The sequence below is a fragment of the Miscanthus floridulus genome, chromosome 2 (assembly GCF_019320115.1).
Source record: "Miscanthus floridulus cultivar M001 chromosome 2, ASM1932011v1, whole genome shotgun sequence".
NCBI lineage: Eukaryota > Viridiplantae > Streptophyta > Magnoliopsida > Poales > Poaceae > Miscanthus > Miscanthus floridulus.
The window spans coordinates 100,713,202-100,730,963 of NC_089581.1; the positions used below are offsets into that span (position 1 = coordinate 100,713,202).

The 17,762-nt window shown below is 45.0% G+C and overlaps 3 protein-coding genes across 4 annotated transcripts; 1 reads left to right on the top strand and 2 right to left on the bottom strand.

Moving 5' to 3' along the window:
* Window positions 1-1,596: 1,596 nt before the first annotated feature.
* LOC136527202 (cellulose synthase-like protein D1) lies at window positions 1,597-6,901 on the top strand. Its single transcript, XM_066519828.1, has 4 exons — window positions 1,597-3,493; window positions 3,899-4,715; window positions 4,819-5,874; window positions 5,971-6,901. Exons 1-4 carry the CDS (start codon window positions 2,604-2,606, stop codon window positions 6,676-6,678), a joined length of 3,471 nt encoding a protein of 1,156 aa, XP_066375925.1. The 5' UTR covers window positions 1,597-2,603; the 3' UTR covers window positions 6,679-6,901.
* LOC136527193 (putative pentatricopeptide repeat-containing protein At1g16830) lies at window positions 3,425-10,942 on the bottom strand. Its single transcript, XM_066519820.1, has 3 exons — window positions 8,709-10,942; window positions 7,285-7,465; window positions 3,425-3,562 (listed from the first exon to the last, which is right to left on the bottom strand). Exon 1 carries the CDS (start codon window positions 10,743-10,745, stop codon window positions 8,856-8,858), a length of 1,890 nt encoding a protein of 629 aa, XP_066375917.1. The 5' UTR covers window positions 10,746-10,942; the 3' UTR covers window positions 3,425-3,562; window positions 7,285-7,465; window positions 8,709-8,855.
* A 2,378-nt stretch (window positions 10,943-13,320) lies between these two features.
* LOC136539263 (26S proteasome non-ATPase regulatory subunit 13 homolog B-like) lies at window positions 13,321-17,407 on the bottom strand. 2 transcript variants are annotated; one of them, XM_066531200.1, is made up of 7 exons: window positions 17,295-17,407; window positions 16,945-17,181; window positions 15,599-16,045; window positions 15,427-15,507; window positions 14,628-14,824; window positions 14,448-14,547; window positions 13,321-13,902 (listed from the first exon to the last, which is right to left on the bottom strand). In XM_066531200.1, exons 2-7 carry the CDS (start codon window positions 17,089-17,091, stop codon window positions 13,717-13,719), a joined length of 1,158 nt encoding a protein of 385 aa, XP_066387297.1. In that variant the 5' UTR covers window positions 17,092-17,181; window positions 17,295-17,407; the 3' UTR covers window positions 13,321-13,716. The 2 variants fall into 2 exon arrangements, with proteins under 2 accessions (XP_066387297.1, XP_066387296.1); XM_066531199.1 differs by having other exon boundaries at window positions 16,945-17,187; window positions 17,295-17,398.
* Window positions 17,408-17,762: the final 355 nt, after the last annotated feature.

The following is a 17,762-nucleotide window of genomic DNA, read 5'->3' on the forward strand; positions in this document are numbered from 1 at the left end:
ACTAGTGGGGAGTGGCGACTCTCCGATACCTCGGCAAAACATCGCCGTGTTCCTCTCTCTCTATTTACTTTGAGCATTTACTTTGACCAATTCAATACTTGTTTTTACATTTATAGAATTGTCATGCTAGAGTAAGTTTGGAACATAGGTTGCAAGTCATTTGTGCATTAGATTAATAGAAACACTTTTCTAGGCACAAGGGGTTAATTGGGCTAACCGTATGACTTGTTTATTGCGAAGAAATTTAGAATTAGCCCAATTCACTCCTCCTCTTAGGCATCTTGATCCTTTCACAGTCCTAGTCCTACCCGTAGCCCGCGAGTGTGGATGACGGATGGATGGACGAACGGACGCCGTGTCATCGGGCGCAGGCAGAGGCCGGAACCCGGAAGTGTTCGCGGCAACCTGCCTGTACGGACAGGCTGAGCGGCCTCGTCATGCCTTGCCGCTCTCAAACTTTCGCTGCAACTGCGCTCTCCGCCGCCCTCGCTACCTCGAAGACACCTTTCTTTTTGCCGCTACTTCAACTACCCTCCTTTTGCTGTCGCCGTCGTCTTCGCCTCCACCCTTCACCACCAGGAGCGGAGATCCACCTGATGACCCGAACTTGGACTGATTGTTCCCTTGCTCGTCGGTGAGGTAGCCTGGTCTGCCTGGATGGGTTGATCCCTCCGCCCTGAGGAACACGAATCTCCCTCTACGATAAAGACATCTCAATCCGTCTAGCTAGTTGTGTTGGCGTCCTGATAGCGGCAGGAAGGTTAAGCTAAGGGGCCGAGGCCATGGCGGTGGAGTTGGGGCAGCAGACCGTGGAGCTGGGCGCGATGGTCCAGCTCGCGGCCGAGGAGTCGTACCTGGCGCTGCGGGAGCTCGTGGAGAGGTCGCGGGCCGAGGCGGAAGCGGAGGCGCAAGGGAAGGAGGTCGTGCGGCTAAGGTCGGACACCGAGAAGAAGATCGACCTGCTCAAGTTCGTCGACCGCACGCGGCAGCGCATGCTCCGGCTCCATGTCCTTGCCGAGTGGATGGGCCGGGGCTAGAGCTTCTTCATGCCCGAGACAAGGCGCTGAGCAGCGATGAGCCAGACGTGCCCACGTCCACGCCGAGGCGTGGATGCCAAGTTGCAGCGGCGGCACGTGAGCAGGGCGACGACGCTCGAGCAGCACGACGCCGTGACGCGCGAGTAGCACAGCTGGCCGGTTGCCGGCGAGCCATGGCCGTGAGGATGACGCGTGGGCCCCACATGTCACTGAGATGGAGGCTACGTGTCAAAACCGCTCAACGTCGGTCAAAACAGCCTTGCTCCCGCTCAGGTGCTAAAAGTGAACGGTTTTAACAGTTGGGGTACCGGTATTAGACGGTTTTGTAGTTGAGGGTTAAAATTAGACCGACACAATAGTTGAGGGGCCAAAAATGGACTTAATCCTTAAAAAAATCCAGAAGCCTTCAAACAAGTTCAGAAGTCAGAAGAAACATGCCTTGAGAGCACCGATGGAGTTTGATACAGCATGCGGTCCAACTGATGGAGTTTGAAAATGGTTAAACAAAAAACCGTTGAAATACTATCGCCTTGTTCGCATGATCGTTTATGTGGTTTATAAGCCGGCTGATACTGTTTTGTTGTGAGAAAAAAATACTGTATCATGGCTGATACGATGAAACGAACATGACCATAGTAGTAGTAGTGCATAATAAAGATTAAAGAAGTAGTAGTTGCTGCCGGCCCAAATTCCCAATCCTATGAATCCCACGAATGGAGGAATTTGAAGTCCGAACCCGAGCTAAACAACACATTCAGACTGGAGCTGAATCGGTTAGGTAGGACCCCACATGGCAGGCAGCAGAGCACCGACGTGGGTCGTTGATTTGGCGCGCGTTCGCGCGCCCCCACCCCGCTTCCTCTTCTCCCCCTTCCCGGCCGGCGTCCTCCCCCTGCCAGACCACCAATCTCCGAGCATTCAAATAACCATGCCAGGGCAGCTGGCGTTTCCATGGGCGCCATCCCAATCCCAGGTCCATTTTGCTTCCTTCCGTTTTCATCCTCCTCTTGGACTTGGCCTCTCTCGACTTGCTACAACCAAACACTCCCGATTACTCGTCTGTCTCGTCTGGAGTGAAGGCGGCGTCTTCTCTCGCCCAAGTCAGATGATGAACAAAAGGTGATCGATCGATCATATCACTCACCATTTCATTCTCTCTTTTTTATATTTATTTGTTTATTTATTATGCAAAAAAAAAAACAGATTCAGAAATACAAGCCACTAATATCGGCTATCCTAGTTGCCATTTCGAACTGATCTGCTGCTGCACTCATGCTTTCTTTCTTTTTTGAATGAATATTCATGCTTTCTATCTCACAGCTAGCATGCATACCAACTTGGCATCATGTCCATATTCTTCGCCACTTTCCTTTTCCTTGTAAATTCCATCATTTGATTTATCGCATGCCTGTTTCGCCTTGCTACGGCTATTGCTCACGCCAAAAGTTTCCATCGGCAAAACCGGACTCTGCCGATCGCCATAACAGCAGCCAGAGCACAACCATTTTGAACTTTGAAAACAAGACCAGCAGGACCAGGGCAATTTAAACGAGTACCGACGCCGCCATGGCGTCCAAGGGGATCCTCAAGAACAACGGCTCCAGCCGCATGCCGCCGCAGGGCGCCGGCAGCAAGTCGCCCACCGCGCCCACGTCGGCGCCCACGGTCGTCTTCGGCCGCCGGACCGACTCTGGGCGCTTCATCAGCTACTCGCGCGACGACCTCGACTCGGAGATCAGCAGCGTCGACTTCCAGGACTATCACGTCCACATCCCCATGACGCCCGACAACCAGCCCATGGACGACGACGACGACGGCGCGGCCAGGGCCGAGGAGCGCTACGTCTGCGGCTCGCTCTTCACCGGCGGCTTCAACAGCGTCACCCGCGCGCACGTCATGGACAACAAGCCCGACGACGCAGCCGCCGGGCACCGCAAGGGACCCAGCGCGTGCATGGTCGACGGGTGCGACGCCAGGTCCATGCGCGACGCCCGCGGCGACGATGTCCTCCCCTGCGAGTGCGACTTCAGGATCTGCGTCGACTGCTTCACCGACGCCGTCAAGGACGGCGGCGGCGCCTGCCCAGGTTGCAAGGAGCCTTACAAGAACACCGAGTGGGAGGACCTTGCCGCCGCCGGCGCGGCCGAGGCCACGCGGGCGCTCTCGCTGCCCCACGGGCCTGCGGGCACCAACGGCCACAAGATGGAGAGGCGCCTGTCGCTGGTCAAGCAGACCAACGTCAACCAGTCCGGCGAGTTCGATCATAACCGCTGGCTCTTCGAGACCAAGGGCACCTATGGCTATGGTAACGCCATCTGGCCCCAGGATGGCACAGACGACGACACCGACTGCGGCGCCCCAGCTCGACCTGGGCACCCCAAGGAGCTCTTGACCAAACCGTGGCGCCCGCTGACCCGCAAGCTCAGGATTCCAGCTGCCGTCATCAGTCCTTACAGGTTCCGTCTTCAACTTCATCAATCAGTCATGCATTTACCTTACTCGCAAAAGCCAACTGTTTTCTTTACCTGAAACAATGCAGCGTACCATACATAAATACATGGTTACCAATAAATTATTATCTTAACTAAGAAATAGAACAGTGCAAGTGCTGTAGCATGCAAATCCACCATGGTCAAAAAAGAAGAAGAAAAAGAAGGGAACAGCTGAGCCATTTTGCATGAAACCTTTGCACCCACGTCACGCCGAAAATAAACTAGTAGTTATTTCTACTTTAATACTATGCACCTATGGTAATACTAAAATAACTTTGAGAAAAAATAGTGATTTGTGCTCTGCTACATTGCCACTTTCATGTGCCGTCTCCTTCGTCTTGCTGTTCACATTTTGTTCCTCCCATCCAGGCTCCTCGTCCTGATCCGATTGGTCGCACTGGCCTTCTTCCTCATGTGGCGTATCAAGCACCAAAATGAGGATGCTATCTGGCTCTGGGGAATGTCAATTGTCTGCGAGCTCTGGTTTGCTTTCTCATGGGTACTGGACCAGCTTCCAAAGCTGTGCCCCATCAACCGTGCAACAGACCTCTCTGTGCTCAAGGAAAAGTTTGAGATGCCCACACCTAACAATCCAACAGGCAAATCCGATCTCCCTGGAATTGACATCTTTGTGTCAACTGCTGATCCAGAGAAGGAACCAGTCCTGGTCACTGCAAACACAATTCTCTCCATTCTCGCGGCTGACTACCCTGTTGAGAAGCTTGCATGTTATCTGTCAGATGATGGAGGGGCACTGCTCACCTTCGAAGCAATGGCTGAAGCAGCGAGCTTTGCCAATCTTTGGGTGCCATTCTGCAGGAAGCATGATATTGAACCCAGGAACCCTGACAGCTACTTCAACCTCAAGAGAGATCCCTTCAAGAACAAGGTGAAGCCAGACTTTGTCAAGGACAGAAGGCGCATTAAGCGTGAATATGACGAGTTCAAGGTCCGTGTTAATGGCTTGCCAGATGCCATCCGCCGCCGCTCTGATGCATACCATGCCCGTGAAGAGATCCAGGCAATGAATCTTCAGAGGGAAAAAATGAAGGGTGGTGGTGGTGAACCGTTTGAGCCAGTGAAGATTCCCAAGGCAACATGGATGGCTGATGGCACTCACTGGCCCGGTACCTGGCTCCAACCTTCACAGGATCATGCTCGAGGCGATCACGCAGGAATCATACAGGTGCCACTTCTATCTCAATCATGTATCACCATTCACCACCATCTATCTCAATCATGTATCTGGTCTCGAACTGTACTAACATATGCATTCTTCTGTGCCTCAGGTTATGCTGAAACCACCAAGTGACATGCCGATGTACGGGAACATCAATGAAAAGACACCTCTTGACTTTGCAGGAGTGGATACACGGCTTCCAATGCTGGTGTATGTGTCAAGAGAGAAGCGCCCAGGATATGATCACAATAAGAAAGCAGGTGCTATGAATGCATTAGTCCGTGCATCAGCAATCATGTCCAATGGTCCATTCATTCTTAATCTGGACTGTGATCACTATATCTACAACTCAAAGGCCTTAAGGGAGGGCATGTGTTTCATGATGGACCGTGGCGGTGACCGCCTCTGCTATGTGCAGTTCCCACAGCGATTTGAAGGTATCGACCCTTCTGATCGTTATGCCAATCACAATACAGTTTTCTTTGATGTCAATATGCGTGCACTTGATGGTCTTCAAGGACCAGTGTACGTTGGTACTGGATGCCTCTTCCGTCGAATTGCCCTTTATGGCTTTGACCCACCTCGTTCCAAGGATCACAGCCCAGGATTCTGTAGTTGCTGTCTCCCACGCCGCCGTAAGGCATCAGCTTCCAATGCTAACCCCGAGGAGACCATGGCTCTTCGCATGGGTGATTTTGATGGAGACAGCATGAACCTTGCAACATTCCCAAAGAAGTTTGGAAACTCAAACTTTCTAATTGACTCCATTCCAGTAGCAGAGTTCCAGGGTAGACCCTTGGCTGACCATCCATCTGTGAAGAATGGGCGTCCACCTGGTGCTCTAACAATCCCTCGTGAAATGCTAGATGCATCCATTGTAGCAGAAGCAATCAGTGTGATCTCATGTTGGTATGAGGAGAAGACAGAATGGGGCATACGGGTGGGGTGGATCTATGGGTCTGTCACTGAGGATGTTGTGACAGGGTATCGCATGCACAATCGTGGATGGAAGTCAGTATACTGTGTCACACAGCGTGATGCCTTCCGTGGCACTGCTCCTATCAACCTTACCGATCGGCTTCACCAGGTGCTTCGATGGGCCACTGGTTCGGTTGAAATCTTCTTCTCCCGCAACAATGCATTGTTTGCCAGCTCCAAGATGAAGGTTTGCACTATTTGCCTCTCAAGTATTGTTATCCCTGATTAATGTAATGCAGATTTTTTCATCTGAAAGAATGACAAATTTTCTATACGTGAACAGGTGCTCCAAAGGATTGCATACCTTAATGTTGGTATCTATCCCTTCACATCCATCTTCCTCATTGTCTACTGTTTCCTTCCAGCACTCTCCCTCTTCTCAGGACAGTTCATTGTGCAAACGCTCAACGTTACCTTCCTGACATACCTACTTATCATCACCATCACTCTTTGCCTCTTGGCCATGTTGGAGATCAAGTGGTCTGGCATTGCTCTTGAGGAGTGGTGGCGAAATGAACAATTCTGGCTCATTGGTGGAACTAGTGCCCACCTGGCTGCTGTGCTGCAGGGTCTTCTAAAAGTGATTGCAGGGATTGAGATCTCATTTACACTCACTTCAAAACAAGTGGGTGATGATGTAGATGATGAATTTGCAGAACTGTACATAGTGAAATGGACATCATTAATGATACCACCGCTCACCATCATCATGATCAACCTTGTTGCCATTGCTGTTGGCTTCAGCCGGACGATTTACAGCACAATCCCACAATGGAGCAAGCTGCTTGGGGGAGTGTTTTTCAGCTTTTGGGTGCTAGCTCATTTGTATCCATTTGCAAAGGGGCTCATGGGAAGGAGAGGAAGGACACCCACTATTGTGTATGTCTGGTCTGGACTCGTCTCCATCACCATCTCATTGCTCTGGATTGCAATCAAACCTCCATCACAAGCTGCCAACTCGCAATTCGGTGGGTCATTTTCTTTCCCTTGATCCAGTATGTTCAAACCTATAGGTCTTACTGGATGGGTCAGAAAAATTACAGGAAGCAACAAGAAATTCAGGTTTTGCAGCATACCAAAAGAATGCCCTGTGGTTTAGACAACAGGTTACTGTGCAGCTCAGTTTCATTACAAAGTGAAGGACATAGGATATATCTATTGTAGCAAGCACATTAAAAGGTGGAACCACTGTTTTGATTCTTTCTTTCTTTTTATTTCTTTAGAGCTCGCACTCATTTGAATCATTGCCTTAAAAGGTGTAATATGTTGTTAGCATGTTTATAATGCTACTTTTAAAAGTTTTCCCAATCTGCGGTCATATCTGTGGTTTTTAAATAGAGCGATTGAGGCATAAACTAAGCAATTAACTAGTAGCAGTCATTTGAAAAAAAGGGCATACCCAGCAGAGAGCTCCGTCTGTGTGTGCGGGGGTCTGGGGAGGAAGGGGTGTCAGTGGCAAGCCTTACCCTCGCATACAATGCTGATCGTTGTTCTCTACTGAGGCAAAGTGTTTGCCACATTCTCAAGAAAACATTAATAGCAAACTATTTCAAGGTTACAGTTCTTCAGTGAAAGCCGTGAGATATCTAAAGCATACCTGCACATTCTCTCAGATCAAGTGAAAGGCCATGTTGCAAAATCATTTCAAGTGTATGAACCCCTTAATCTAGACTGCAGTCCACTGAAAGATCCAATATTTATAGTACCAGGCCACTTTATTTCCTGCACAAGGTAATATTGTCCAGATGAATCTTTTTCACTGCAGTATGTCCACCAACCTGAATCAGTGTGAAACCAAAGAATCAGCAACAGCTACATCCAATTACTATTTGAATCATGAACCAATAAACCAGAGACAAAATACTCTGGCAAAGATAAGAGAACACAGGTTCAATTCGTTATTACAGAGTCAGTATTTCAGCAAGAATTAACCTGAACTAAGCTGACTTCTAAAATCTCATTGTAGAATCAACCAACTCAAGAACTGCAGTTTAATATACACCACCTAGACAAGGCCAGCTGCCTAAACTAGCTGTGGTATTTGACTTCACTTCCCAAGTAATTAATTAATGGATTCCTTCTATATAATAATAGTGCAAAGTATAACAGTTTAGATAGGTTTACTGAATCATTTTCACCTGAAGCACTGAAACAATAGTAATGGACGGTGTACCTTGGATGATCAAAATTAAATTGAGAAACAGTCACAACAATCAGTAATTAATACAAAGCAAAATCAGGATTTAATTGTATGTTTACTTCATGGGCTTGGCAAGTACTTCCCTCTGTCCTGAATACAAGGTATCTAAGGAATTTTAGGACCAATAAGAAGTCTGGCAAAAGACTAACTTGCAAATCAATACTTAGATAATTTGGTTGTCAGCTTGCTTAATTTTCTAGTAACAAATAGTTTAAAAAATGCATGCATGCATGTCATACCAATCACAGAAGTCATTTTGCGCAAGATGGTGCTTAAAGGCATGCATGGATGTGTTTAAAAGGCATGCATGCATGGATGAGGTTGAGCAATCCAGAAACTTTATAATTTGGGACAAATTTTGAACCTTCAATACCTTGTATTTCAGGACGGAGGGAGCATAGCAGAATATGAATGGATAGCATAATCAACTACTTAGTGTATATGTTTTCATTCCTGTTTTTAGTTTCCAAGAACAGCTACATTTATAACAATAGCATGAATCCACCTTATGATTCTATAGATACGTGGCTAGAGCTATTTCTTGTGTAGCTATTTCTTGTGTGGTGTAAAGTATTGTCATTGTTGGATATTTACCATGTGCCACACCACCATGCCTAAGGTTTTGTTCTGCATATGCTGCTTGAAGTTAAGCAGATTCTGTATATAAACATTAAATTAAATACTTGATACTATAAGTTTAAGAAAAAAAAGGAGACAGGTGTCAAAACAGCAGAACACTTAAGAAACTCAAATCTCTGAGATAAACTATTTAAGAATTATGATAGCTACTGTTGGATAACACAAAAAACGAGGTGCAGCACCTTTTTTTAGGGCAGTATAGCACCTACTGAATGCAGAAAGTCATTGAGGATTCATCATTCCTTAGAACGGCATATTTTAAGTTTATGCAGCTGTGCATGACCAACTGTAGTTGGAGAGATATGTTTTTTCAGTTGACATAATATGGCCTATGAAGCTGAGCATACAAGGAAATTACTGGACGAGTCTGACCCATCGCTTTCAACAGTGGGAGTGGTATTATCCACCAAAACAGATTTATAGACAGTGGACTGAGAAAGTAACGAACAAGTTTTGGTACTAGGCTTCATGCCTAGATTTAGCATGTCTCTGATCAATGCAACAGCTGAGTCGATGCGCTGTGACTTAATTAGGAGCACAGCTACTGTGTTGAATGATATACTGTCCATTTTAACACCAGCACATTCCATTTCTGTTAACAACTGCTTGACAGCATGCAGATCCCTGGTCCTACAAAGTCCACGAAGCATCACATTGTATGTACAAGTGTTGGGTGCTAATCCTGATTTTTTCATCTGGTCAAACAACCTGAAAGCCTCTTCCACCAGATGCACACAGAAAAGACCATGTAAAACCACAGTGTAGCACACAGAATCAACAGCATATTTTTTCTGTACAGCCTCTCTTAAAATCCTCAAGGCCGCAAGGCTCTGGCCCTGTCTAACAAGGCCACAGAGGATTGCCGCATGAACATAGGCATTCGATTCAGGAGCACTTGCAATGATATTGTGGTAGACATCGATTGCATGGTTTACCCTTCCTAACTGGCACAAACTATCCAGTAACCCGACATGAGTGTAGCTGTCCGGGCTGGTGCACGTCTCAATTCTATCAATGTGGAACTGGATGGCTTCAGATGGAAAACCTGACTTGCACAGAGCACTCAACACAGAATTACAGGCCACAAGATCAAGAGAGATATCGGAGCGTACAATCAACCTGTGAAGAAGGCCCATATTCTGTGAAAACTGTAATACCCGAGCTAAAGTCGATAAAGTGTATGCATCAGACTTTATCTGACTGCCATGAATATGCATGTAAATATTCAGGGCCTCATTGTATCTTCTCTCCTTTGCCATGCTATCCATCAGAACATTATACAAAACAATGTCTGGGCTGCAGCTGGCGGACATCATTGATCCCAAAAGCTCACTGGCCTTTTCATGCCTACCAGCTCGCAAGAATCCTCTGACAAGTGGAGTGTAGGTGACCACTGACGGAGAACAACCAGAATCCACCATCTTTGCCAGCATATTACAAGCCTCCTCTAGTCGCCCCTCACGACACAGACGAGCGATCAAACATGTCCACATGGCTGAGGTGAGCTTGCAACCCGAGACAAGCACGAAAGAAAGCAGCTGCAGAAGCTCAGACATAGTTCCAGCCTTACTGCAGCAGGCAAAAAACGAAGTGAGAGAAGCTGCACTCGGGAGAAACCCCAGCTGTAGCATTTCAATAAAACAACTCCGGGCGCCTGACCAGGCCCCAGCCCTGCAGAGATGAGTGAGCACAATGGCGTAGGTGAGGTAATTGGGTGCCGGGTAGTACTGCAACGTGTGTCGCGCTGCGTCGAGATGGCCTGTCCTGAGCAGGACGTCGAGGACGACATTCCAGGCGAAGGCATTGGGTTGGAATCCCCAGAGGCGCATTTGATCGAACAGATCGAGCACGATAGGGTAGAGGCCCCCGCGCCAGTAGAGCCTGAGCAGGAGCAGGAAAGTCTGGGGCTTGACGGGCACGCCGAGGGCCTGGAGCTCGCGGATAAGCTCGTTGGCAGTGCCGAGGCGGGAGGCGAGGCGGGAGGCGGCGGGGAGGAGGCGGTCGAAGGAGGAGGGCGGGTGGAAATAGTCGGGGCGGCGGGCACACCACAGGAAGAAGGAGAGCGTGAGGCCGTCTGAGGGGCAGCGAGCGACGGCGGCTTCGACGACCTGCGGCGTTGGCAGCTCCGGCGGAGGCTGAGGCTGGGGCTTGGAAGCGAAGAAGGCGGCTGCGAGCGCGGCAGGGAGCGGCGCCGTCCTCCTGCGCGCGCCGTGGAGCATGGAAGCAAATGAGAGGGTACGGAGGCGTCGTCGCTAGCATCGCAAGCGCAGACGACACGCGGGAGGGAAGTAGGGAACACAAGCAACGGCGCGGCGCTCAAACGCCGCCGGTTGGCTGCCGCACGGCGGCGGCGTGTCGGCTCGCTGAATGAAGCTCGCCTTCAGGCTTCAGCTGGCGGTAGCCATGAACGTGCGGCCCAGCCTGAGCCCATGTCCACGTCCACGTCCACGTCCACGTCCACGTCCTACAAATGGAAAAGTTCTGCTCTCAACTCTCTTATGAGTTCTATCTGAATTTTTAGACTTGATTTGCCTCCTAAACGATTTTGAAAGTGGGACCATATCAACCATCCTACATGACGCCATGTCACTCAACGAGATAGATAAGTCGGACCGGGAGGTCAATTAGACTGTACCAAAAAAATCTGGAATAAATATGTATTTAAAAATACTAAAATCTGATTTATATTTATTTTTACTTAGAAAAAACCTAAATCATGCTCATACAAAATTTATGAAATATTTTTTTCAAAAAATTATCTAAATATTTAATCTAGAATAAATATGGGTTTTAAAATACTAAAAAGCTGATTTAATATTAGAAAATTTGTTTTTAACTTGGAAGAATATGAAGCCAGATTCATATTTTTCCTAAAATCATGCTCTATATTAGGAAACACATGAAGTTCATCATGATTGAGCCCGTCTAAACTAGTTTCCTGCTCGATCATGCCTCCTGGTGCGTGGGTAAACCTACGACGACGGCAACCTACAAGGAAGTGCTCACGTCCATCCGGATGTTTGTCGGCCATGTCGCAGAAGTCAGTTTGGGAGACTAAGAAGTCGTACGTTGGTTGCTGCTGATGACCAATGAGCCTTCACATGTCATCATCGTGATGTCTCTTGAAGAAGGAAGTGCTTCTACAAAGTTAATGCGCAATCAGAATTTGAATTCATATTTTATTTGGAATTCTTTGTTTATGTCTCTTGAAGAAAATGTTTTTTTTTTGTTTGCTTGGCGGGTTGCAAGGTGATCCATGCTGTGGTCTGCAAGGATTTGACTTGGTCCGTATCCTCATTTCAAAGTTTAGGAGACCACTCTTAGACTTAAATAATTCTAAGCAAGGACAAAAAGGTGGAGCATGATTTTAGAGAAAATATGAAACTGGCCTCATAGATGACTTTCTAGTATTAAATTAGATTTTTAGTATTTTTAAATGCATATTTATTCTAGAAAGGTATTGAGATATTTTTTGAAGAATATTTCTATAATTTTTATAAAGTCTAATTGATCTCCCTGAACTACTACAAAAGTTGATTTACCTACCTCGTACTGATGTGGTACCACTTAGGGCAATTGACCTGGTGTCATGTAAGTCAAAACCGCAAAACTGCTTAGGAAGATAAATTGAGCAATTTCAAGAGTCGAGGGAGTGCAAAAATTTGGTTTTCTAGTAAGAGAGACAAACTGAACTCACACAATCTAGTATTATTTATTAGACATACATGTTTTCTCAAACCAAAAAAATAACGACTCAAGAATGAGATGTGTAGTTATTTTAATACAAAGGAGTACTCCCTCTGTCCCGTTTTCAGTGTCGTTTTAGCATTCAATGAGGTGCAGTGAAGATTCTTTGAACTAGGATGGTGCCGGTGTCCGGATACATGAATGAATTTATGAACTTAGACACTTCGTGCCCGTGCCAGAACGACTCTGAAAAGGGGATAGAGGGAGTAGATATGTAGGGCCATTTATTCTGTATTTTTATTAAAATGCAAATCAATTGCCCCAAATATCCTTCTACATGTTTGAAGCTAGACCAACACTCCCTCCAATCAAATTTATAAAAACACATACATATTAAGGTTCAAACTTTATAATTTTATGTTTAACAAATAATTTAACATAAATTTATAACTATTGTAATACAAACTTGGCTTATGCTTATGCTTATGCTGATTTGTTATAAGATAGAAATACTGATCGTTCGCTAAAAGTAGTGCTGTAGAACATGACCTTAATACGGTTAGATTTATATCAACTAATAATCATAATATAATATAAAATAAAATAAATAGTATTTAAAATAAAATGTGTCAAACTGTGTCATGTGAACTAGATCGGATGTTTAAACACATACATAGAGTATTAAATATAGACCAATTACAAAACTAAATACACAGATTGAGACTAATTTATGAGCTGAATTTTTAAGCTTAATTAGTTCATGATTTGACAATATGGTGCTACATTAAATATATACTAATGACGGATTAATTTGGTTTAATAAATTTGTCTCCTGGACTACTGCGGACTTCTATAATTTATTTTATTATTACTATCCAACCACTCGATGTAACATCCCCACGTGACATCTGATATGACATCTCTAAACTTTAGCGAATTCAAACCCCTGGTAGATTTTAGCTAGCGGATACAGGTATGGGTTGGCACTATCCAACAGCTTTATCGACGGCAGATAAAGTTAATAACCCAACTGCTTATCGCAATGCAACATACAAAGGTCACATTGCCATCCGAGACCACAACGCGATGGCAGAGAATAAGAATAGGTTAATGATGACAAACGACTTATCGCAATGCAACATGCAAACATCAGGCACAACTCAAGTTCCAGCAAGATTCTCCTGCATCCATGTCCAACAGAGTATAAACTTGGTTACAAATTAAATTCAACTGGGAAAACTACAGTAACACCCTACTAGTATGAAATTTTCAATCCATTGGGTCCCGTCTTCGTGACACTGCTTGAAGTTCTAACCATCCATGTCCAGAGGACATAAAAAAAAGAAATTACAGGCCCCGATCAGTAGGACACAGGCAGACAAACGCTCAGGGCAGCAGGTTTCATTATCCAGAAAATGACTACATGTGTCACACAAAGCATCTCTCATTTTGCAATGAGACCTTGCTGACCAAGCCTCTCGCGGAAGTGTAACAGCTGCGAAATTACGCAGCAACAAGATCAGGGGTTTCTGCCTCAACTGAAAGCAATGTGGTATGGACCTTTCCAACCCAGGCATCCAGGCGGTCGCGCAAAGCCTTAACCTGTGGAATTCCAAGCACTCTGGGCTGGACCCACGAGACGTGAACTGTACTGTCCACTTCATCAATTATTCCCTCAATAAGATGAACCTGCATTTGAAAACAAAGCAGAAATGTTACAAATGGATTGCCAGACGTAAGGCAGTCAAATGAAACAATGGAAACACAAACACGTCAAAACCCAAGACTCCAGTGATACTTCAACAACTAAATAAAAAGAGCTCCACTTGTGCAAGAATGAGCTGATAGCAGTGAGACTAAAAACAGCTTATCTTACAAAGTAGTGAAACTAATAAATTCTTATCTTACATTAGGCTAAGAAGATGGGAACTATCAATGAAATATTACTACGGTCGATGGCTTGAAGGAAAGCATAGTTGCAATGGACACAAACACTAAAGTAGTAAAACAAGGCAACAAACATGTCTGCGGAGATAGACAAACATCCCAATAAAGCATTCATAAATGTGCAGTACAATGTGATGGCGACAAGACTAGTCGATTTCCCAAGAAATGAGATAATTCAAATAATGAAGTTTCCATTGAAAATATGATGACAAACAAGGAACAGCACAAGTGAAAAGGGAGGCCATGACAATAATATCTTGTGCTAAAAAGAATGTCAATCAAGTTACCGAGAGGCTCTTCATAAGAAGATATTCCACGTCACTGATTGAAAGTTTAGTCCGCTCAGCAATAACACTTAATGGAATAGTTCTATCTTCAGATGGCCGGCTGAAAATGAAGTCAAATAACATGTCAAAGGAAAAGAAAATGGAGGTGACCTTAGAAAAGAAGGATTCCACAAATATTACCTAAAGATTATCTCCATCAGACAAAGAATATTGATTTTCTCAAGCAGCTTCCGCTCATTCTGCACCAAAGCTGGTTGTGCGGTAAGAGCAGCATTGTGAACCCTGCAAAGTTCTTGGTAGAGAGCAAGGTTGCCGGTGTTGAATGCTTGTAACATATGATAAACCCACTCCACCTTGGTTCCAATAAGACTATTGATCTAAGGGTACAGATATAAATCTAACTTTTAGATCAAAGAAGTATCAAATCACAAAAAATACTCTAGTTATGATTTAATTAAAAGGCTTGTCTAACACTGAAACAGGATAGTCTATCCAAACTAATTTTGTCTAGATGATTTACTGTACAATCTTCAATGTCAACCAAAGAAAATGTAACTAAATTACTCTGATGACAAATACTGGTACGTTACAAGCGGCTATAGTAAGTCCATCAGTATTACATTTTATTGTCCAACCAATAACCGTGCAGATAAACATAAACTTATGCACACTTGACACTAATAATTTAATAATTATGCCACTGATATTTGAGTACAATATAATTATAACTATAAAGCCATAAAAGAACTAAATAAATTAGCAAGTGGAATGGATACCATCAAAAGGAAACTACAATACACAAAAATTATGGATGATAACAGAGAAGTCATGCACAACCAATATATTACTATAAAGCCACAAAAGAGCTAATGAAGTTAGCAAGTGGAATGGGTACAATCATACAATAAAAAAAATACAATTACACAAAAAATTAAGGATGATAACAGAGGAAGTCATGCACAACCAAAGAATTACTTACAATCGGGTGAGCTAACAACTCTCCAAAGTTGTAAATGTTATCACCCAGCAAGGCTGCTAGAGAAAGATCAAAAGCCAAGTCCTGACAAGATAGAAAATAGTCAATAAATCAGACAAACATTTAAACTGAAGTTTTGTTTTACAGTTCAAATGTTATTGATGATGAAACATACTAGCTTGAATGACTCAGATAGAGACTCCACAGTTGTGTAGGCCAGATAGAGAAGAGCGTTCTTATAGAACTCCGCAAATTCTTGGCGGGCCTTGTGGTATTGAGATGATATCCAGTAAAAGCTAGCATGAACTGTGGGATCAACATCAGTCATACTATCGAGAGTGGTTTTCCCATCCTCCAACAAATTCTTGCACTCTTTTTGGTTTCCTTTCTCAAGATTAATAGTTGCAATTTGCATCTTCACATAGAGAATTGGTTCATTAATCCGCGACTCTCTTGTCTCACGCAGCTTTGTGATCACCCCCTCTAAGAAAGTAATTGCAGCATCCTTATCAGGGTACTGGCAAGAAGCTATCACCGCAAAATGGGCAAGCTTGAGCAGATTAATCTTGGTCTCAAAGTCGGTGATGAAATTGTTGTAGAGCTGAATGATAGTGTCTCCGGTCTGTAGAAGAAAAGGTGGCATTAGAATCATAAAAAACAAAAGGGTACAAAAATTGCAGCAGGTGAAATGACGTGGAACAATATACATTTGGCGAACTTTCAATCATCATAGGTAGTCAAACCACCAACAAGAGTAAGTAATACGTATAAACAGCCAGAATGATCAGCATGCCCACTAGAAGACAAAGAAACTCTTGATAAAACAAATAGGTACATGAGAAATCAATAATTAGGTTAGGTAGTTTATTAAAAAAGGCAATGAACAATTGAAAGAAGCAACTCAGCCTGCTCTGCTTTTCCTTCGACATCATTGTTCTTCAGCAATTGCACATACATCCAGCATCTAAGTTTAGTTCAGTGGAAATTCATGTAATATGTGTGATAGATATCAATTGTAGCATTCAAATGAGGGTAACCAGAACAACTCCTAGATAATTTTTTGTATCCAATTCAATTATGTTTGACTAAAGCAAACTGGAGCTGCAGAAAGGATACTATAACTTTTTGTATCCAATTCAATTATGTTTGACTAAAGCAAACTGGAGCTGCAGAGAGGATACTCGAACAACATGCATAAAGTTTTATCGATCCAAGACGCAAGCTGGTGAAGTTCACAGTACACCAGAATTGAATTGAGAACCACGAGCAACAAAGAATTGACCAAATACTGGAGACTTGTATTCAATTTCCCCACATAGGCAACTCCTAATGATTAGGCTGGCAACAATTATCCAGTAACAACTCTTAAAACTTACTAAAGCATGGGAGGTCTAGGAGGTGGGGTGGGTGCGAGATCCGCCTTATGAACGAAGGCATATGTAATCCATCTGTCAAGCCTTAACTAACCCTAAAATGAGGAAGGCGGCGGGGCAAAGAGAGGAGGATGAAAAGGAAGCGAACCTGTGCGGCCTGGAGCTGTAGGAATTGGTCGAGCTTGAGGGTGAGCTGGTGCCATAGCTTCCGCTGGTAGAGGTCGGCGAGGGAGGCGTACCAGTCGGCGAGGTCCGGGCGCGCCTGCCGCTGCGCCTCCACGTACTGCAGCGCCATCGCAACGCCAACTCCGGTTCCCGTCCCGAGCAAGCAGCTGTTGGTCGGTAGGGTTTGAGAGAAGATCTGCTACGGCGACTGCGACTGCGACTGCGGCTGCGAGGGAGACGACTCAGAGAGAGAGGAGGGTAACAACCACCAGCAACAGCAATGCCAAAATAAAACCCTAGCGGTGGCGGAGGTGTGGCAGAAGAGAAACTTGCCGTGAGACGGAAGGGAAGGATCCGGATCGGTCGACTAGTAGATCTATCTCTCTCCACAGGTCTGGACTCGGCTGCAAGTGCAAGGAAGAGAAGAGAAGCCCGACGGCTGCGACGGGGAGACGATAGTCGGAGCCTTCCTGCGGACTGCCCAATGCCAATACGATACGTGCGTGCGGCGGCGGCCCATCCAGCTACAAGATCAAACTCGGCCCATGGGCCTAATATCCATCTCCGCCACGCTGTTGCATGTATGACCGGGCCTGCCGTATGATTTAGGGCGTTGATTTGTTGAAATCATCTAGCAAAATTCAATTTTCGCAAAAACAAAATCTAGCAAAAAAGTGAATAAAAATTTTCAAAAATATCCTATGGCGAGTCCTGTAAAATGTACTCTCATGAAGAGTCAGGAGGATTGATTGTAAATATAATAAGAGTTAAATGCATCATTGGTCTATTAACTTTTAGGCA

What these genes read in the sequence shown, in the direction of transcription:
- LOC136527202 (XM_066519828.1), top strand. Translation starts at nt 2,604, where the DNA reads ATGGCGTCCAAGGGGATCCTCAAGAACAACGGCTCCAGCCGCATGCCG. An exon ending in ATCACGCAGGAATCATACAG is followed by an intron (nt 4,716 to 4,818) that starts GTGCCACTTCTA and finishes TCTGTGCCTCAG; the next exon opens with GTTATGCTGAAACCACCAAG. An exon ending in TTGCCAGCTCCAAGATGAAG is followed by an intron (nt 5,875 to 5,970) that starts GTTTGCACTATT and finishes ATACGTGAACAG; the next exon opens with GTGCTCCAAAGGATTGCATA.
- LOC136527193 (XM_066519820.1), bottom strand. Translation starts at nt 10,745, where the DNA reads ATGCTCCACGGCGCGCGCAGGAGGACGGCGCCGCTCCCTGCCGCGCTC.
- LOC136539263 (XM_066531200.1), bottom strand. Translation starts at nt 17,091, where the DNA reads ATGGCGCTGCAGTACGTGGAGGCGCAGCGGCAGGCGCGCCCGGACCTC. An exon ending in AGTTGTTAGCTCACCCGATT is followed by an intron (nt 14,825 to 15,426) that starts GTAAGTAATTCT and finishes CTGTACCCTTAG; the next exon opens with ATCAATAGTCTTATTGGAAC. An exon ending in CTGATGGAGATAATCTTTAG is followed by an intron (nt 14,548 to 14,627) that starts GTAATATTTGTG and finishes CTTCATTTTCAG; the next exon opens with CCGGCCATCTGAAGATAGAA.